Below are 22,486 nucleotides of genomic sequence, written 5' to 3' on the forward strand. Positions count from 1 at the left end.
AACAACATACAAAAATTAAACACAAATATACCAACTCATACATAATCACTAAAATACATATAACAAAATAATCCCCCAAAATCTCAAGAAACTACAAGATCGTGGTATTGAATAAGTATCAAGAATGTTGGAAATTGACTAGTAATGGTATCAGAAAGTTCCAGCCTCGATGGCGAGACCGCAGGAATTGGCTGGGATATGTTGTTTTTCGTTAATATGGGGATCGATACCTATTGTCCTGGGCCAGTGGTTAGAATGGTGGGGCCAGTGATCTTCAAAAGCCACTGGCCCGGAGGGCCAGTGGCAAATTTCCCTTATTGTCTACCCCTGGGAGGGACTTTCCAGTGTCACATGTTGCCAAACTGCAGATACTCTGCTAACAGTCACGGTATTTACCAGAAAATCTGTTCTTATGCTGCTCAAAAACAGGAAACGCCAACATCTGTGCATCCTCACCTCCTGTAGGCTACTGCCAATTTATCCACTAGTTATTGTTAAATCACGTTGTATCTTATTGGTGCATAGTCATGTATTCATCTGTTACCAACACAGTATTTTAGGCATTGTCAGGGGCATCACAGATACTGGTTGGTACTGGAACAACACCAGACTGCCACACAAGAGCTCTGACACTGTGGACCCAAACAAAACTGGACTTATCAAAGGGAGGTGTTAGTAATGGTAACAAAAATAACTCTTATCAGCTTCACCCACAAACAGGAAATACTGCACTGTGACATAGCTTTGTGATACCGTAAGAAACAGCGAAGTCAAGGCTGATTTATTGTCATTTACAAACTGGTAATTTAGTTATATAGAACAAAATATCTTCGTACTACATGTAAAGCTCAGTCCGGGCGCAGGGCACCACCATAGTGCCAGAGAGCAACAAGCTCACATCAGATGCTTCAATAGATGTGTGACAAGCAGAAGTGGCTGATGGCAGATAAGTCAGGTGGAGAATCTGAGCTGAGGCGAAGGCCGGTGTAACAGCTGAGGGGCACTGCACTTACAGATGTAATCTACACACCACAGGCTACATTCCCAGCACAACACTAAATCTGCTCTCAGATGAGGAGCCGGATTCCAGCGGAGAGAAAAACGATGGGATTTTTACTCCATCTTTACCTCAAGTGAACATGAAAGCAGCAGTGAGGTGCGCTTCATCCAGTACATCTAACATAGAGGTGTTTTAATGCACTCCTCACTCAACGCCACCGACACTCAATAACATCACAGAGAGGTCAGAGGTCATGAAGAGGTCAAGGAGGGCATCGGAGCAATCTGTTCCAAACCAATACCATTACCACCTCTGGACCACGCATCATCCCTTGTGCCATTTTGTCATTGTGTTCTATTATTGGCTCAAGACAAAATGTCTCCCAGTGCAATTCCTTCTCATACCGAGAGAAATATTTCAAGCCAGAGCTCCATCTTTCATGACCTTACTGGACGAGGATGCCAAGAGGAAGGATGGTACTAAAGATAAGCTCACTGTTACTGATAGGCACAAACATGGAGAACCAGGCAACTAAACAAACACTGCAGAGTCAGGGTGATATGAGTGATGGATGCTATAAAAAAAGGAGGGAAGTTTTCCTCCAAGAGAAAAGCAAACACAGTGTCTGAAGCCCAACTATGTTGAAAAATGGTTAAAGATCTGTATATGTGCAGTGATTTGCTAATAATGCAGAATGATACACACTGTATGTAAATCAGCTGCATATTGAACTCTTGGGCTCATTTCAGCTACTGGACATCACATCACCAAACTGCATTAAAAATCTGCGTCAGCAAACCTAACAGATGTAAACGAAATGCAATGCAAATAACAGGCAGCTGCTTAATTATATATATATATATATATATATTTTATATCAAATAGAACCTCGCAAACGCGAGTTTGTTGGTTGAACTTACATATGGATGAATGAAAAAGTTATCACTTCCTATGAATGCATTGCTGTTGGTGGATGATACAAACGCCGAATATGAACATGCCTCAGTAACAATGAGCATGAGGCTTCGAGCTTCATTTTGTTCAGCATTTAGCTGTGTCAATAACTAGGCCACATTCAAATTACGAACTTAATGAATGAGGTTTGGTTCCCATTGAAAGAGATAACCTACGAAAAGTTAAAAACGTGCAATAATAGATAGCTAAATAAATAACAGGCGCATGTAGTCGCACGATGCAGACCATAATGTGTCTGGGGCAGCTGGACCGTGCGGCACTGGGCTCCTGACAGCTGAGGTAGGAAGCACCACTGAACAAACGCTGACGTTTCCTGTAATGTTGACGGCGCTGATGTGAACGTGACTGTGGAGCCATGTTGAGGGAAACGGGGGATACCACTGTCAGTCTGGGCTCCAGACACCACTCACACACACCGCACGGCGAAGCAGCTCCAATTAAACCAGTACGGTTGGCAAATGAGAAAGAAAAAAAACATGACGCAAAGAAGAAATAGGCTAAATGAGGCGCAGTTAAGCAGAGCCTTCCTACTAATTGAGATGGTAGGAGTAAAAACGGCGTTTAGAAATCTCACCAGAACAAGTTCCGAATGACTGACGTGGTGTTTTAGGAACAGCAGAATATGAGTAACAAGTTGTGCTACGTACGTGGGGGCTGCCTACCTGCAGAGACGGGGCTGCTCTTCACTGTTTGGACGTCGCTGCTGCCGCTGCTGCTGGAGACCGTGGTCTCAGGTCTGGACTCAGGACTGCGCAGGCGCAAACACAGGAGCACACTACGAGGGGGAGAACCCAATGACGTCAACGAGCAGCTCAGCCAATAAGCGCGGCCGAGCAGCCGTGGTGCTGCGTCAAGTTGTTTTCTTCGCAATGAAGGCACTGGAACCCCCCCCCCTAGCAGCATCGAGTCAAAGAAACCAGTTTGACGAAGGTCATGAGGGATTATTTTAATATTTGCGAATAAAAAGGATAATTGAAAGGAAATGGAAGCTGAAAAAAGAAAATCAATGTAGAAGACCACTAATCCTGGGTTAACTCATGTAGGCCTACTTCTGACTCAGACTAGGCTTTACTAATACTCACGTTGTATTATTTTACTCATGCACATATATTTCTTTGACAATTTCTTTCAAGTTAATCATTTGTACACTCATTTTATTTATTTATTTATTTTTCCTTAATTTTTTATGTTTCTTTCACTTGTTCACCTCAGATAATGCACAAATTCCATGGTCATTTCCCTTGATTCTTGTTTGAATAGGCTATATCATTTTAGAAACATTTCATTATTTTATGAGAACAAGCAATATAATTACATTGTACTGGAAGTATGAATTTCCTTGGCTCAATCAAATGTATTTGGCTAAATATTTGGGAATAAATAGGAAATCAGTTTCACTGGAAACATCAAGTCAAACTTGGGATGAACAGAATCAGTAGTGTGGGATCTTCCAGGGATCACTTCCCAGGTTTAGCAGCTGCAGCTAACTGTTGCAGCTTCTGAGGGAGGACAACAGTGGCAAAGTGGACTCTGTCCTTCTTCAGTTTTTGTTTCACTGTCTGCATCAGGCCCAGCTCCATGTACTCCTGCTTCTGTCCAGAGTACTGAGGCCAGCTGACCAGACCAGGACCATCAGGAGAGCTGAGGAGACATTCAGTCTTTTAAATAAATGTCAGTTTTAAACAAAAAACAAAACAAACAAACCCAACAGAGTACTGCCATATTACTTAATAAAGTAGTTAGCTATGCTAACTAATGTTATCATTTTAGCAGAGCAACATTTGCATTAAATTAATGTGTTTTTAAATGTGCTAAATCTGCTGATTGCTCCACTAGGGTTAGGGTTAGGGTTTGGTGGTTGGCACAGTGTAATTATTAAAGGGATAGTTCACCCAAAATTCAAATTTCACTCATTATCTACTCACCCTCATGTCAACTAAGAGCTGTGAGAATTTTCAGAGTCCTCCGTTCCTTCTCTGAGTTACGGGGGGGTCCGTGCAGCAGTATTTGTCCATATAATGGTTGTCAATGGATACCAACTTTCTTCGTCCAAAAAGACACACCCAAAAACATCCAAATACCTCCATACTGCTCGTCTGTAATGTCCCTCTTGTGTTGAAGCCCCGACATGAGAAATTGTTCCGAAAAAATTAAATAAGTCTATATTTTAAGCTTGTTTGTAGCGGAAGCTCCCAGTGTCTCGGTTCACTGCTCTTCCTGTGTCAGAAAGAGCAGCGGCGGAACAATTTCTCATGTCGGGGCTTCAATACAAGAGGGACATTACAGACGAGCAGTATGGAGGTATTTGGATGTTTTTTGGTGTGTCTTTTTGGACGAAGAAAGTTGGTATCCATTCACAACCATTATATGGACAAATACTGCGCAGACCCCCCCGTAACTCAGAGAAGGGACGGAGGACTCTGAAAATTCTCACAGCTCTTAGTCGACATGAGGGTGAGTAGATAATGAGTGAAATTTGAATTTTTGGTGAACTATCCCTTTAAATCTGTACTGTGTTACTGATGAGAGTGATGTGATGAGAAGATGCTTTAATCTCCATAGAGCTGAACCTAATCGTTCTCTGTGGTTTTGTCTCTGTAGATGACACCTCCATGTTCCTTCGTACTTTTTTTCTGTTGCCAATTTAAGAATATTCATTAGTGCTGTTTCAATGACTCAGTTTTTCTAAGTGTTTACTCACCCTGTACGGGCAAAATTGGCCCAGTATGCCATCATGGTCCTACAAAGTCTCTCATCATCCTTGGTGACGTTGCCTGAAGATGAGACAAGAGGAGTTTAAATTGTACCTATTATTATAGAATCAACTTATCATGTGTTAGGTCTAAGTATCTAGACCAGATCATATGACACCTACCTATGATCCTGATAAGTCCATTCCAGAAACATCCCCCAAACACAAAGCCGACATCATCTGCATGATCTGCCTTAACAAAGCTGGGTCTGGTGTGTTTGTGTATCTCAGCACGGTGCACAAACTCGTACATGTAAACTGGAACACCTGCGTCTAAAAACAAGACAAGAGGTGTGCGCGCGTGTTGAGATGAAGGATAAAGGTCAAGACGGGTGAAATGATAAAATAAAGAATCGAGCATCACTGACCTAGGTGGTATCCAGCCACTTTGACAACAGGCAGTGTCATTAGCAGGTCCCCTATCATCTCAGTGAATCCGTCTCTGATGTCCTCTGGTGTTTTACTGTCTTTCAGGTATTCATCTGCAATCAGGGTGTTGGCACCAGAGGCCTGGAGCAGGAGGAGACGTGGAACTGTCAGGTAGAGCTGACCTCTTATCAGTCACCAAACTACAAACACTGGTGTCGAAGGCAAAATTTGAGATGATCATTCATACTTTTACTGTATCTTGTTTAGATTATTGTGTGTTTTGATTTGCCTGGATAAAAAAGAACTTGACCATCTCCAGGTTGTTCAGATCTTTGTGGCAAGGCGTTAAAGGGATAGTATCATTTTTTTAAAGTGGGGTTGTATGATCTACAAATAGCCCCTAAGTACTTTAATTGCAGTAGAAGACTCTTTGCACTCCTCCCGTTAGCAAAGCCAGCCCATAGCCCTGCCCAGAGATTTACAACATATAGTGTTGTGAACAGACCCAAAGAAACGGCCTATTTTCGCGGCCTAAAAGAGGTTTTACCTGAAAAATATACACAGTTCCATTGTTCGCTATAATATAATTTTTCCAGCCCCTCAAAGTGCAGGAAAAAGACAGTTTTATTTGGACCTAACCAACTGCTGATCGGCGGGCGCTAACCCTGGGCTGAGGGATACGTGAGTTGGTTAGATCCAAATAAAAACTGCGTTTTTCCTGCACTTTGAGGGGCTGGAAAAAATGATATCATAGTGAACAATGGAACTGTGTATTTTTTTTTCAGGTAAAACCTCTTTTAGGCCGTGAAAATAGGCCATTTCTTTGGGTCTGTTCACAACACTGTATGTTGTAAATCTCTGGGCAGGGCTATGGGCTGGCGTTGCTAACAGGAGGAGTGCAGAGAGTCTTCTACTGCAATTAAAGTACTTAAAGGGATAGTTCAACATTTTGGCAAATTGGCCCATTGCCATAATCGCTATAGTCATAGCAGTAGGTTCATTACCTTTAATTGTAGGTGTAAGCTATTTTCAGTACGGCGGAGCGCAGCAGCTGGCTGCTCAGAGCTACGCTATGGAGGCTAAGGGAATTTCTTGGTTTCCCTCATTAAACTCATCAAATTCAACATCCCAAAACTCCACAGCGCTTTTGTAGACAAGTTGTGACCTGCACAACCACCACGCTATGAGATAATGACGGAACGATACGAAACGGAGCCGTTTTCGAGGTAAATACAGGGTAAATACGGAGACTGCTTGCTGAAAAACTGTCCCTGAACGCAACGCGCATCAGCGGTTTTGTATGAATTTACCTCGAAAACGGCTCCGTTTCGTATCGTTCCGTCATTATCTCATAGCGTGGTGGTTGTGCAGCTCACAACTTGTCTACAAAAGCGCTGTGGAGTTTTGGGATTTTGTATTTGATGAGTTTAATGAGGGAAACCAAGAAATTCCCTTAGCCTCCATAGCGTAGCTCTGAGCAGCCAGCTGCTGCGCTCCGCTGTACTAAAAATAGCTTACACCTACAATTAAAGGTAACGAACCTACTGCTATGACTATAGCAATTATGGCAATGGGCCAATTTGCCAAAATGTTGAACTATCCCTTTAAGGGCTATTTGTAGATCATACAACCCCACTTTTAAAAAATGATACTATCCCTTTAAACTTGCACAAGCAAAAGAGTACACATCACACCTGTTTTAGCCTTACTTTACTGGTAAACAGTTCATTTTTTACATCTCTGATTTGTTAAAACCTCACACTGAGGTGATCAGATCAGAGACTGCTTAGTGGGTCCACATACTCACTTTAAGACCAGAGGGGAGTGATCCTTTTAAGCAGTGACACCCAAACATTGGAGTGCACTGCATCCCCTGTTATGCTGCCTCAAGTCTGTCCATTCTTTTAAAAAGCAACTGAAGACTGTTAGATTAAGGTTTTTATGGCTGTCTAATTTAATACATCTGTTCTTATGTGTCTCATTTTATTTCTCTGTATTGATATTCATTAGCCGCGTTTCCACTGCAGGAGTTCCTGGTAAAAGGAGGGGGTAGGAACTTCTACAGGAACCGTCCTCTCACTCGGCCCTCTCAGTGGCCGTGTCTCCACTGCAGACAGGACCCACCGGGCTCTGATGGCGACGTGCAACAGTTTCGATTATGGTGTGGTCGTTGTGCAGTGTTTTTGTTTTGTTTTGTTTTTTTACTGCTCTTGTTGTTGTTTTTTTCTGTCAGTACAGACTCTTTCTAAAAAAAGAAAAAAATGCTGTCTCGATCGTCACGTAATCCCACGATCGCCTATTTACCACTCTTTTTTTTTTTTTTACCAGGCCTACTGCTACTCTCGTCTTTTACTGACTTATTCTCTCTTTTTTCTGGCCGTTTTTCCGTTTGCAGTAATGTTGGGTTATAAAAATGCAGCTTATTTCGGGGCTTTCTCTTAGCGTCACATGATCCTGCTTTGAGTCTGACCAATCAGCACAGAGTAAATCTCAAGCCCCACCAGGACTTCTTCAGGGCCGATCCGAGTACCTACCCCCAGGCAGGGACTCCGTTCGGCCCTGTAAAGGTTCCTGTAAGCGGCCCTGTGGGGGAGGTTCCACACCAAGGGGGCTGGCCCCGTAAAATTACCCCCAAGTTCCTGCAGTGGAAACGCGCCGATTGTGAAGCATTTTGTGATCTTTATCTATGAGAGATGCTACATACATACATTTTACTTAGGGACCGTTCGTTATTTATGGAATGGGCCACCGGAGGAAAATGGGGGGGGGTCATGTCATAATATTCTTTGTTGAGGGGTGGGTCCACTAAAAAAAAAAAGGTCAGCGAGGGGGGGTCATTCAACATTTTGTCTGGAGGACACTGCAATGCTCGCAAAAAAACAAAAACAAAACAAAAACGGGACATTTCAAAGCTGCAAGCACTGATGACAATGAGAGCAACGGCCCCTAAATCACAACGTTATTAGGGCCACGGGCAATCGCACCGGGCACCGGGCACTGGTCCCAACAGCTATGAAATAGCTGCAGGGACCAGTGCCCGGGCGAAACTGTTATTGTGTGGATTTTTTCTTATTAGTGTGACTGCTGAAGCAGTCACACTATTGTTCTTCTGTTTGGCCATTTTCTTCCGCCTTTTTACGGTCTTCTTCTAGTCCTTCATACTTTGTGCTATTTCAACAATTCATATATCAAAACGTGCAGCTTTTTTTGAACTTTATCGGCATTACTTTTCTCTTTTTAACTATTTATACTTTTTCAAATATTTAACTTTTTCACAAAAAATCTCACATTCATCAAAGTCTCAACCTCTCTTCTTCACAACTCCACTATAGTGTAGGGGGTAGGGTAACTGCTTGCCAACCCTAAGGTCACTGGTTCGAATCCAAGGGAAGAACTCTTGTTATGTTATGTTGAATTCTGCTCTCCTCCCCCGCCTTCAATTGGTTACAGGTGTTTGTTATCTCCTTGATTACTCATACCAGTTTGCAGCACATCATCACATTACAATGAATGACAACAGTTTTGAAAGCAGTGTGCTCTCTGTAGCCGAGTGGCAGAGTAAAGGTTTAGTGATCATATGGTCATGGGTTCGATTCCTGCCTCAGTCTTTTCACTTCATTGCTTGACTTTTGATTCCAATTATTCAGCTGTCATTGGACAGTCTTTGATTCCTCATAGTATAAAGCTCATTGTAACTCAGGTTCTCTGTGGCCATATGGTTAGTGCTCAGCCTGAAATTCACAGACATTTTCATTCTAAGTCATTCAAGCTTGACTCTCAAGCTTTCTTGATGTTGACAGTGTGCAGATCATTAACAGACAACAGTCTCTGCAACTGTGTGTGCACTGTGGCCTAGAGGCAGAGTGGAAGTCTAATGACCATGAGGATGTGGGTTCGATTCCGACCTTGGTCAAACATTTGTATGGTGATCACTGCTTGCACTATTTGCTAATTCTGCAACAGCGTTCAGTTGCTGTCAGCAGTCACACCATTTCCATTCTTGGAAATGCTTTTTCTAGTTATTATTAGTGTGAATGCTGGAAGCATTCACACTATTGTTATTCAGTTCGGCCATTTTCTTTATACTTATTATTCTTACTACTTTCACCCTTTTTCAGACATCTTCTACTCCTTCATACTTTGTGCTATTTCAACCATTCATATATCAAAACGTGTGGCTTTTTCAGGGCAAGGGTGCTATGACTTTTCTCTTTTATACTATTTATACTTTTTAAAATATTTAACTTTTTCAGCAATTTTTTTCCCATAGGAATGCATTGAAAACGTCTTCAAACTTTTAAAATCTTCTTACTTCTTTGAACCTCTAAAACGTCAGCATACTTTCTCCCACAGACTCCATTTGTCTTTTAAATTGTAGACAAACTTTTAATCTATTCCCGTATGACTCATCTTATTGATATCTTCAACAGTTTTAGATTGTTGGCTGTTTTAAAATCATTAAAATTTTTCACAAAATCCAACTTTATAATGGTTGTGTATTGCGTTTAACGAGCAGGGCTTAGAGTGAGTGACATCATCGTTAGAGTGAGAGGGATCGAAAAAACATTCAGGATTTTTTCTGGATAAATTGCCAGCACGGCCACAAATTAAACTCTAGACACATGATTTCCTCACCGGTTTGTAGCCACACTTGTCGTGTCTCATCTGATGTACTCAAAACAGCAGACAGACTTACAGAATTGTCTCAGTGAGCCTAATTGTGCAGCTAGACCCGCTCCAGTGGCTCATCCACTTCAATATAAAAGTAGGAGCTGATTTTTTTAGAAAAACAGAAATGCCCCCCTTTTCTACCTTGCGACGGCAAGAAAAGTTTTTGCCCTACAAACATTTAATGCACATCAATGTGCTCAGGAAGGTCTCCTCTCCCAGTAGTCATGGCCACATTCTGATAAGAGTTACGGTTCTCTTTTACTGGGCTGTTTTGGGAAGCTGCACAGAGCTCAAATCTCTCTGCTCTGCTCTGCTCTGTGTGCAGTTGGTCCAGCTGTTGGGGCCAGCTCGTTATCATGTCTATAAATAGAACAGGTCAGGTGCAGCCTGGCCGCTCGTTAAGATGTTTTTAAACACAGCCCCACACACACACATGATAAACCAGACTGACAGAGGATGTCCACGCACAAACACAGGCATCACACTCACACAGACAGACACACACAGACACTCACACACAGTCACACATGCACACATACACAAACACACAAACACAACACTGTTCCACACAGTAAAATGTAAGCATGGTAGTCGCCATGGTAACTTCTGAGGGCAGGCTGCCACACAGGTGTAATCAATCAGATCATTAGGGAGAGAGGAGTTCTGTGGCGCTTATCAACAGTTTTACTTTCTGCACATGTACAGTACACGCAGACAGAGAGACCGCCAGACTCACACACCCAGACACACACACAGGTTTTCAGCTCAAATTCATCAGGCTCTCAATTACTTTATACTTTTGATGTAAACATCTCCAACAATTTATATTTTTCTCATGAATTTAAGTTCAGATGTTTAGTCTTTCCAACTCTATTAATAGTAGTGCAATTACAGGTGGAGCCTGGGATATAGGATGCAGCTTTTAACATGTGTCCTATCTATCTATCTATCTATCTATCTATCTATCTATCTATCTATCTATCTATCTATCTATCTATCTATCTATCTATCTATCTATCTATCTCTACCCCTCCCTATTTTTTAACCCCTCTGTCTCCTTTTTTTCTTTCTTTCTTTCTTCTACTCCTTCATTTGTATTTTACGTAACTTTTTATATCCTTCCCTCTCTATCCATCCATCCATCCATCCATCCATCTACCTCTTTCTATCTATCATCCCCCTCTCTCTTTTTCTTCTTTCTTTCTTTCTTTCACTCCATTTCTGTCTTTTTACTTCTTTGTTTGTTTGACTGTTTCTTTCTTTCTTTCTATTCCTTTTCTCTTCCTTTGTTTTTACTCCATTTCTTTCTTTCTTTCTTTCACTCCATTTCTGTCTTTTTACTTCTTTGTTTGTTTGATTGTTTCTTTCTTTCTTTCTACTCCTTTTCTCTTCCTTTGTTTTTACTCCATTTCTTTCTTTCTTTCTTTCTTTCTTTCTTTCTTTCTTTCTTTCTTTCTTTCTTTCTTTCACTCCATTTCTGTCTTTTTACTTCTTTGTTTGTTTGATTGATTCTTTCTTTCTTTCTTTCTTTCTTTCTTTCTTTCTTTCTTTCTTTCTGTCCTTTTCTTTTTTCTCTCTTGTTTCAATCTTTCTTTCTTTCTTTCTTTCTTTCTTTCTTTCAACAATTTCTTCAGCTCATTCAGCATTGCTGGAAGCATTCACACCATTTCCATTCTTGGAAATGTTTTTTCTAGTTATTTTTCCACTTCCGGACGATTTTCGATTCGCTACTTCGAGTTGCAGGACAAATTATATATCAAAACGTGCGGTTTGATCGGGATCGGGGTGCTATTACTTTTCTCAACTGTTTACGAATTTTTCGCGACGTAGTCGCGAAAAACTGCGCAAAAATTTTGCATGTAAGTCAATGGGACGGGCGGAAAAAAAAGAGCGAAAAAGACCAATCATTGGAGTTTAACAAACGTCTACTGCTCAGGCATACTTTCACCTAGAGACTCCATTTAAACTTTAAACAGTAGACACAAGTCTTGTGTATTGTCGTATTACTCCACGTTTTGATAGGTCATATAGTTTTTGATCAATCCCTGATCAATGACCATGATCATTTTTGGAGAAATTATGAGTTTATAATGGGTGTGTATTGCATGGAATGTTCGTGTCAGAGTGCGTGACATCATCGGTTAGAGTGGGAGAGAGTGAAGAAACATTCTGTATTTTTTCTGGATAAATTGCCACCACGGCCACAATTTACACTCTACAGACATAATTTTTTCAGAATTTGTAAGACAAACTTGTTATCTCTCATGTCATGTGCTCAAAATATCAGAGAGACTTACAGAATTGACAGAATCAGCCTCTGAGTGCGGCCACGTCTGTCTCTGCTCCTCATTGAGTCCAATACAAATATTTTCTGAGAGGAGCAGAACGGCCTGATGTTTTAAAACTGCCAGCGTCGCCAAAATATTTACTGTAGAAACACCAAATCGTACCGAAATTTTCAGTAAGTCCTTAGAGCAACGTTGATCTGTGTTTTGTTCTGATAGGAGTTACCGTTTTGTCATGCTAAGCCTAATTGTGAGGCCGGTTTAGAGGCAGAAAATGGCTGTTTTTCTCCACGTTTCTGTCTGTCTCAGCCTGCGGGGGCCCCTATCGCCGTGGTAACCTCTTTGATCCTCAGGCCAGGGCTCGTTAACTTCATAAACAATCCACCTGGCGCTCGTTTAAATGTTTATAAACACAGACACAGCTAAATCAGACTGACACAGGATGCAGCTACTAACTAACTATGTGACAAGTCAGTCACACACACACACACACACAGACTCTAGAGCCAGCTTCATGTGATTACAGTCACACACACACACACACACACACACACACAGACTCTAGAGCCAGCTTCATGTGATTACAGTCACACACACACACACACACACAAACACACACACACCTTCATGTGATTAAAACACAGTTAACGTGCAACAGAATTTAAACTTAAACCATGATTTAATCTGGTTTTAAAGTTAAACCTTGTTGGTGTCACACACACACACACACACACACACACACACACACACACACACACACACACACAGGTAACCTAATGTGGTTACAGCTCCTCCATATCAGTGCTTATAGAAAGATGATCATGTGTCTGTCTGATCAGCTCTGTCTTGACCTTAAGATCGTGGGTTTGATTCCCATGTTGACAGAGATGGCACAACCCGCAGTAGCTCCCGTGGCCCATTCAAAATTTCCCGAGAGGAAATTTTCTAGTTTTATATTGCTCTGGTCTGCCCTGAGTGGGGTTCGAACCCGAGTCTCCCGCACCGCAGGCGAAGATGCTAACCGCTTCACCAAGAACTCAATAAGGGTTTCGCCCGCGGCTTAGCACGTCTTTTATGGGTGAGTGAGTTTAACTTCAGTACCGTACAGAGGCTACGCTGCCTGCCTGCCTGCCTCATTGCGTAACTCTACATAGTCTGAGCAGCACGTACGTTCACGTTACTTTCGTGAATTGTAAACAAACAGACGCCCCCTCGGTTTTAGCGTCCAGCAGTTTAGCGGCTAATTCAACAGCAGTGATGGATAACTGTACCGGAGAGGACAACTTCATGAGCTTCATTTGAGGAGTAAACGGTAGCTTTTACCTGACGGGAGACCGACGCCTGAGCTACGGTAGCTAACAGCTAACAGGTTTTACCTACTTTCTCTCTCTCTCTCTCTCTCTCTCTCTCTTTCTTACACACACACACACACACACACACACACACACACACACACACACACACACACACTTTTGTCTATCATATCTGTCGTAAACCTTGTAATAATACGTTGTTGAGTGCAGTTCACATTATTGTTGCTTCGGTTTGAGTGTGGATTAATTGTTAATGGCTTGTTGTGTAATGTGAGCTGGTCCAAAATCGCGATTCTGTTATTGATAAGTTGGATTTTAATAACAGCTGATAAATGGCATTGTGATGAGAAGGTGTTGCACACATGGTTGTCAAAATGAAATAATGTAGTGTCACGCGCTACGTGATGCGATCGTGTCGATGGCTGGGGGGGGGGGGTCATGTATCTTTTGATAAGGCTTAATGCAGGGTCATGTTAAAATGTACTGACTCCGACAGGGGGGTCATGTAAAAAAAAAAAAAAGTCCCGTGAATCCCTCCGGTGGCACTGATGATAAATAACGAACAGTCCCTTATTTACTTACCACACAAAGTGTTGGTAGAACATAGAAGAACATAGAAAACATAGAAAGTTTTTACTTTCATTGTCCGAAGTAGCAAAGCTTCTCTGCTGCTCACAATGAATTAGTGTTTAACGGGTTCATTTGGGATTACTTGGGCAGACAAACATGGTTCAATGCACATCTTACACAGGTACAATGTAGGAAGTGGAAACCTAATATACACTGGCTTAATATACACTGATTCAGTGATGCGGGAGACATCTTGTGTTTAGCCTTTTAACTTCAGAAATCAATAATATCTTTATTTTCAAAAATTCTGGGAGTGTTCATAGAGGGAGAGGAACCTTTTTGTGGAAAAGCCAAATAATATTCTGTTTTGAATGACTTTGAACATGTTTTGAAGGAACAGGAATGGTTGGTTTCTTGCATAAAAAGCAGAAGGTTTATACTGAAGACGAGTCAAGGTAAAACATTTGGCACTTTATGAGATAATGTTGCTTTGCAGTTTTTCACATTGGTACTCAGAGGTAGGTTGGTCATAAGCATTATCTCCTGTAGATCTCAACCTTTCCCTGACATTACCTTTTTAATTTTATTTTTGAATTATTTCTGGCCTGTTTTAGATTTTTGTATTAATGATTTGTTGTGTGCATTTCTGTTTGTAAATCATCCCCCTGAGTTAATTTTGGGAATGAATTAAGTATATTGACTTGTCATTGAAAACTACCATTACTGTAAGATTTGCGTGTTCATCATTCAACCATCATCATCCTCATCAATACTGAGCTCACCCCTTCAGGATTGAACATGTTGACGACTGCCAGCACCGACTCTCTGTCCATCCCCCTCTCCCAGCCAGGTGGAGCAAAGCTCTGAGATCAACATGAAACAATGTGTCAGGGTTCATTCCACAAAGCCACCACAGAGTCATCTAAAGACTGAGCAACAAGCATGGATCACAGCTGACAGTGACATTGTGACAGAGTCTGTTATGTCTGAGCATTTGAAATGAGAGAACTGAGATCTGTGTCACCTGAGGCAAAATCCATCCAAACTCATGGTTGGTAATTCCCAATATCACTGGAACCTTTAACACCTCTTTCCTCTTGAGAAGCTCCTCTGCTGTATCAGTGATAAACACACCATCCACCACAGCTCCCAAGTAAATCCTCATCTGAACACAAGACACAACAGTAAGTCAAGATTATGATGAAGCAAAACTAAAACGACACTACACTGTTAGGAATCACTCTATATATGTGTGTGGTTTACATATTTGTGGTTTTTCAGACAAATATACCATTATGCAAATATAATAGACAATAAAGTTTTATTTTATCTTAGGACATCTCTATATGATGTGATATAGTCACATGGAGGGGAGTCTCAGAGTAAGATTTCCAACTTCTTGTTCAATGACATGAAGAACAGTTGGTGTGCAGTGTTTCTGTGGTGTTCCTAATAAAAGTGAATCATTCTCACATGGTTGTGAGGCAGGTGTCCACATACTGCCATCTTGTGGCTAAAGTTAGTATTGATTTTCTTTACACAAGCTAATTTGAAAAACAAACAAAGGCTTGGTCTATAGTTATTCCTCCATAATTCACACTGACACGTTGTAAAACTCAAAAGCTGAGATTCTGATTCGTTTTGGCCTCTTTATCTGACTGAAACCCAGTTAGTGTTTCAGTCGGGAGCCAGGATATGTGAGATAGAATAAAACACAATAAAGACTATCAAATTAAACGATATCTCTAACCTCTGCTTGTATATCTTAAGACCATTTACCTTTTTGGTTGCTTCAACTAACTCTTCTTTACTTTTTCCTTTCATACACTCGACCAGTTCCTCTGTACTGCTCCGGTCACATCCAGTCAAGTTGGCAACAATCTAGGTATGAGAAGAAGAGTGAATGAAAATCTTAAATACAATGAAGCATACCCTAATTCAGCAGTTCTCTGTTAGTAGTTAAAATCCTTAGTTTCACTCTATTGGAGGTTGCCATGTGCATATAAAGTATAAATAATATAAACAGCAAGGATTTGATGTTTTGTTGATCAGCAGCAGTAATGACTCTGCTTTTCAATCTGTGCCATTAACACCTAACACCTGGAGCCAAACAATCACTAAGTCAAGTATTCTTGTATAAATATTTAGCAGATTTGCTTCTTGTTAAGAAGCTTCCTCACTCCCTCTGCTGGAAAAATGTGAAATTACATTGTTATTGGAAGTCTCAGGTCTGTTGATGTTTTTCATAGTGATAAAGGTGAAACTGCTTTTCCACACTGAAAGTAGATTTCTGTCATTCCTTACCCTTCACACACTTTCCCCACATAGACAAATCAATATTTAACAGCTGCACAGCTCCGTCTGTCTAGCTCCGGAGACCAAACTATGAGTTTATGACTAGAGTTAAGCCCCTGATATGACACGATAAAAAAAAAAAAAAAAAAATTTGACTTTTTTTTTTTACTAACTATAGTAGCCCTTGCAACCTGAACAGAGCTAACCTTTCTGTTGTTGTTTTCATCACACAACAAGCAGAGACAAGAAGCACCTATGGGGTTAGTTTGAGCTGAAAATCAAGAGCTTTTTCTGCTTAAAAAATTAAGTTTGTTATGCATATACATTATAATGAGTTGATAACTTAATTTGATAAGTTGGTCTAAATGAAAATAAATAAAATTGTCGTAACTCAATAATACATGAATTTTGAACAGATATTTCTGCTTTAACTTAACATAGAGGTGTATTCAGTTAGCACAACTTAAAAATCTGTGTCTGTATTTTGTTAGAAGTTGAGTACAAGGCTAACCTGCTAGTACATGTTTAGTGCGAACCATGCGGCATGCCTGTTGGAAGCACAGGATTGGAAAGACACCAGTGACCAGAGCACAGAGTTGGAGACACCCATTTGCAAACTTTACAGCTTGGTGAGTACAATCTTGACTCGTTTTATTTACAACAGCTATCAGTACAGTTAGTAGGCTACAAGAAATCGTTTTTCACCACTAGATGCTGTTTCTCTGTCAGCAGTTGTCAACTGTGTTGACAAACAAATATTGTTGAGATGCCACAGGACTAGTTATAAGCTAGTTGTTAGAATAGCATGAGTGTGCACTGCCATTTCTTTGCAGTAGTTTGTGTGCAAATTGTATAAATTAGCATGTTGTACTTATTTGTGCCTTTTCTTTTTATTCAGATAAACCAAGAATTAAAACAGATCACCACTGTCAGCCTGCCCTGGAGTCAACATTCATGGGAAAATCAGTCTCAAGAGTATGACTGTCAAAATGTTCAGACTGTGTTCAAAAGACTGTTTTAAAAGGCTATTTTATATTGTAAGTTTCCTAATTTATTGTATGCTGTGTTCAAAAGACTGTTTTAAAGGGATATTTTATATTGTAAGTTTCATTCATTTATTTTATGAATGCTACTTTTTTTTTTTTTTAAATATCATATACACTCAGTCCTGTTGCTGTAGAGTGAGATGCTGACTTGTCTTTGAATAAACAGTTAGATCAAACTGAAAGTTCAATGTGTGATATATTCTGACTTAGATAAATAAGTTCTTACTACTTGAGGTAACAATTTCCATGGACATTTCTGAGTAGAATGAAATGAAAATAAATAAGTTAGAATAACTAAAAGAGGTAATTTTAACACAATTAAAATTAAGTTGGTTTGACTTAAATAAGCTTGTAGAGGACAAGGGAAATCATGTTGCTTGTACTTAAGTAATTAAGTTGGCCTAACTAGAGAAGTCTTGTGGCATGTACTTGATACTAGCTAAGTTGAAATAACTTAAAAATATCCATGGAAATTGTTACCTCAATTTTTTTTTCGTTGAGCCAGCACATCATTTGTTAGAGTGTACATTTTCTCCTTATTTGAGACCAGAACTATAAGAAACCCACAACCTCAAAACTTCATGAGGCAATCATATTAAACACTTTGTTGTTGTCTCAATCCACTGCCCATGAACAGCAAAACAAAAAATCAATGCAGTTTAATGTACTGCTGCTACAAACTCATAATTCAGGCAATTATCTACTCAGCCAGTCATATAAGAGCAATGCAGTGCATAAAACCTTGGATGGTTACAGTAAAGGATCACGCCCGGTAGGCTGCTACTTAGTAAGTAAGTAAAACTTTATTTATATAGCACCCATCATAGTACACGTACACAGAGTGCTTCACATTATGTAGGAAGGAACTGATTCTCTTCATTTATTGAGGAGAATCAGTTCCTTCGGGGTCTCCAATTCTATTTTATGTACTGTGTACTCTGCATACATTGAGAGCCTCCTTACTTTCTCTTTCATCTGCTGGTTTAACAGTCTGGCAGTGAAGGACAGGAACTGTTTAAATAACATTGTGAAAGTCTGCTCAAAAATTACTGGCACCCAACTTACTGACTGGAACTCCCTTTGGGAAAGACGGGTCTCCCAGTGAATTTAGCTTGATGCCATCAGGACGACGTTACATGCAGCCTCTCAGGAAGACCAATCATTATATAGGTCTTTTGTGCCTTCTGCCATTAGTTTGTTGAATGCTCAGCTGGCGTGAAGCTGTAGTTTTTAGTACTGTTGTTGACAATGTGTTTTTACGTATATTGCCCTCTCATGTATTTATTATATTTTTGTACTTTTATCTTACTTGATCTCAAATTTGCACTGTCCTTGCACTTTCCTCCTCAATTGTATGTATGCTTGTGTATGTGATTTTGGTGCGGTGGTCAGCTGTAGAAACAGAATTGCCCTATGGGATAAATAAAGTAATCTCAACTCAACTCAACTCAACACAAACAGTATAAAAGACTTCTGTCAAGAGAAACTTGAGGCTGTGGTGGGCACAGGCCACCTAGTATTAGTATGGTGTTCCTGAATGTGCTTGCTCAAAACAATGAATGTAGTTTACATATTACATACTGTACCTTGGCATAACCCAGAGGATGGCTGGTGGTGTAGGTTCCAAGTGTTGCCACGCCACTTTGAAAAATTGCCCTGTGAAACAACCCTTTGGCTTGTGGAGACAGAGTCTGGTCATAAGGAAAGATAAATACAAATATGTGACTCCCATAGCAATATTCAACATGTGTGTTTGAAATCACATTCCTGGTGGCACTGATCCAGTGATCAGTTTTCTTTACCAGCATGGAGGCACTGATTCCTCCTGCAGATTCTCCAGCGACTGTGACAGCTCCAGGATCACCTCCAAACGCTTCAATATTTTCTCTCACCCATCTCAGAGCTGCCAGCTGATCCAAGAAGCCCCAGTTCCCCCGAGCATGTTCATCCCCGGTGCTTTGGGACAGGAAAAGTCAAGACACTTTGGATGTTTTGGAGAATCTTTCTATTTAGAAAACAGTCACTGTGATACACTGGTTGGTCTCAGTGTATACATATGTCTTTAAAGGGATAGTTCACCCAAAATTCAAATTTCACTCATTATCTACTCACCCTCATGTCGACTAAGAGCTGTGAGAATTTTCCGTGTCCTCCGTGGCTTCTCTGAGTTACGGGGTGGGGGGGGGGGGGTCCGCACAGCAGTATTTGTCCATATAATGGTTGTCAATGGATACCAACTTTCTTCATCCAAAATTACACACCAAAAAACATCCAAATACCTCCATACTGCTCGTCTATAATGTCCCTCTTGTATTGAAGCCCGACATGAGAAATTGTTCCGCCAGTTGACACAGGAAGAGCAGTGAACCGAGACACTGGGAGCTTCCGCTACAAACAAGCTTAAAATATAGACTTATTTAATTTTTTCGGAACAATTTCTCATGTCGGGGCTTCAACACAAGAGGGACATTACAGACGAGCAGTATGGAGGTATTTGGATGTTTTTGGGTGTGTCTTTTTGGACGAAGAAAGTTGGTATCCATTGGCAACCATTATATGGACAAATACTGCTGCACGGACCCCCCGTAACTCAGAGAAGGAACGGAGGACTCTGAAACTTCTCACAGCTCTTAGTCGACATGAGGGTGAGTAGATAATGAGTGAAATTTGAATTTTGGGTGAACTATCCCTTTAATTGAAACCTATGACAGAAATGTGATTATCAACACATTTCTTACCTCAGGAATCCCAGAATGCCCAGACGATACTGAATAATAACCATGACTATGTTTTCATAAGCAGCCAAAGGAGAACCGTCATACTGAGAGGCTGCGCCCATTGACAGACCTCCTCCATGGATCCACACCATCACCTGACACAACACAACACAACACAACACAACACAACACAACACAACACAACACAACACAACACAACACAACACAACACAACACAACACAACACAACACAACACAACACAACACGACATGTAAGATGTAAACAGTTGAAATATAAACGTAAAGCCACTGAAATATCAGTTGAATTGTATTGGCTAATATTAATAATATTTTTGTGCACCCCTGTATATACAGACTGTCTCCTTTACCCACCGGCAGTCTGTCTGTTTTTGTTGCTTCAGCTGGAGTGTATACGTTTAGATACAGACAATCCTCTGAGAGCTCTGGTAAAGTGTATTGCATGGACATGGTCCTCGAAACATTCACAACTATTTCTGGATCCTGGATGCACCTGAGATAAACAGAGAGAGAAGAAGTGTGAATTCTGTGTCACACAGGGAGAAAAAAAATGTTATGTCAATCTAGTAATTCAAGTTTTATCCAGTATTACATGGGGGGCTGTCGTGTGCCGTCTCTCTCCCCCTCCCAAGGCTGTACATCCTGGGGAGCAGCGAGGCGGAGGGGCCCCACTGGGGGCCGGGCGAAAGGGATTCCCAGGTATTGCTTCACCCTCCTCTCCGTGCCTTTCACGGTCACATATTCTCCTCTGATGCGGCCATTTTTCAGCTGAACCACAAGGTCAATGCTCCCTGCTGAAGATACAAGTGTGTATTTAGTGTGTTTGAGATTTCTGCAAGGTTACAGTCGATGTGTAGTATTGTGTGTATTGTATGTTACTTTACTGCTAGACATTCTCCAAGGTATGCTAAACTTTATTTAGATCCTTTACTGTTTCAAATACCAAAGTTATCTTGCAGAGACTCAGAGAAACAAGCTTGAATGAGGTCATGTCTGCTGAAATGATCATGAAAATCATTTCATTGTTATATAATAAAGTCTCTGCTTTGTGTATAGTTAATTTGTTGAGATGACTAAAAGACAACAGCTGTGTACTACTACTACTACTACAAATAATAATAATAATGATAATTATAATAATGCATATGTCTCCATTATTGTAAAATGTTGTGACACTACACTTCTCGTGAAGTGTTAAATGTACTTGCATGATCAGTTTTTGTGATGTTACAAACTCTGAAGTAGTTTCAGTGTACATACTAAAATACATGCTGTTCTGTCTGTTTGTGAAGTATATTTTACATTGACTATCAACATTTCCTGGAGGTGCAGGTGTAAAAACAAACAAGGCAAACTAACAATTATGTCAATCCAGGGATTAGCTGTTGGGTTTCGAATATCCCATAATCCAGTTATTGTTTCAAGAAATCCCTTAAAGACTCAGGACAAACCCCACATACAGTTGTGAAGCTACAGGAAAGCTGTTATTGGTAGCTTGTGAACAAGGTTTGCTTTAGCCACTTGGCAATGTTTCAATGTGAATCAATAAAATATTAAAGACATGGAAATCCTTCAAATGCAATTTCTTTTGTAGCTTTTGCCCTTGTTTTCTTTTGGCTCCAAAAATATTACAAAACTAGTCAAAATGCATCTGTCTGCTACTCCAGCCGGCCAGTGCATCAGAGTGTCCTGCTGTAATAGGTAGATGCAGTGTTTTCTTACCTGGTGTTGCCTGAGCTATCTCTGTCAGTGCAGGAAGCAGATAAACAAAGAGCAACGCTGTTCTCATCCTGACTCGGACTCAAAGAAAAGACAGAAAGAATTGCAGTGTACTTCCACAGAAATAGCCCTCTGCCTCTATCCCGGCCCTCTGGTACCTCCCCTCACTCTCTCTCTCTCTCTCACACACACACACATGTTTCTATCTTTGTGAGGACATGACACAGTGCTTATTCCCCTACCTTAACCTTAAGTATCACAGCTGGCCCCCGACCATGTAACCCAGTCTTTAGCCCTCATACGGAGCCTTGTGGCGACAGGGACAAGTCAAAATACCACAATGTCCACAAATTCAGACAAGTCCTCACAAAGATAATACAACAGTACAAGTACTCAGACAAACACGTGAAAACACACACATGCACTTCCAATCAACCTCATCCTCACACACGCACACACAGAGACACACAGACACTTCGTAAACAAGTATATTGTGTCACAACAGCAGAGCATAAATAGTACTCTCTTCATTGATTTAACCTCCAATTCAGCAGGACTCTGGACGCTGAGTCACAATTTACAAAAGCCTGCTCTTTGACCATCTACTTGTAGGGACTGGGAACCAGTTTGGTTTAAAGGCACTGAATAAGATTAGACTTGAAAATGTGAAATGTAAACTGACAATAGAGATACACATAGTTTGTATGGTGAAATATTTCTGAAACAAAAATCCTA

General features: G+C 40.7%; 1 protein-coding gene across 2 annotated transcripts; it reads right to left on the reverse strand.

Moving 5' to 3' along the window:
• Window positions 1-3,388: 3,388 nt before the first annotated feature.
• ces3 (carboxylesterase 3) lies at window positions 3,389-21,846 on the reverse strand. 2 transcript variants are annotated; one of them, XM_085778340.1, is made up of 13 exons: window positions 21,755-21,846; window positions 20,625-20,823; window positions 20,387-20,525; window positions 20,015-20,148; window positions 19,079-19,232; window positions 18,863-18,967; window positions 15,715-15,816; window positions 14,960-15,100; window positions 14,718-14,798; window positions 5,096-5,237; window positions 4,851-5,000; window positions 4,677-4,749; window positions 3,389-3,616 (listed from the first exon to the last, which is right to left on the reverse strand). In XM_085778340.1, exons 1-13 carry the CDS (start codon window positions 21,819-21,821, stop codon window positions 3,433-3,435), a joined length of 1,671 nt encoding a protein of 556 aa, XP_085634466.1. In that variant the 5' UTR covers window positions 21,822-21,846; the 3' UTR covers window positions 3,389-3,432. The 2 variants fall into 2 exon arrangements, with proteins under 2 accessions (XP_085634466.1, XP_085634465.1); XM_085778339.1 differs by having other exon boundaries at window positions 20,625-20,826.
• Between the last annotated feature and the right edge of the window lie 640 nt (window positions 21,847-22,486).

Source organism: Trachurus japonicus, chromosome 6 (genome assembly GCF_045865225.1).
Source record: "Trachurus japonicus isolate A0001 chromosome 6, Traja_1.0".
Taxonomy (NCBI): Eukaryota; Metazoa; Chordata; class Actinopteri; order Carangiformes; family Carangidae; genus Trachurus; species Trachurus japonicus.

Excerpts from the sequence above, each read along its gene's own strand:
- ces3 (XM_085778339.1), bottom strand. The coding sequence starts at position 21,821 with ATGAGAACAGCGTTGCTCTTTGTTTATCTGCTTCCTGCACTGACAGAG. Across the intron at positions 20,526-20,624 it reads GGCACACGACAGCCCCCCAT|GTGCATCCAGGATCCAGAAA; the intron begins GTAATACTGGAT and ends TGTTTATCTCAG. Across the intron at positions 19,233-20,014 it reads GGCATTCTGGGATTCCTGAG|CACCGGGGATGAACATGCTC; the intron begins GTAAGAAATGTG and ends CCTGTCCCAAAG.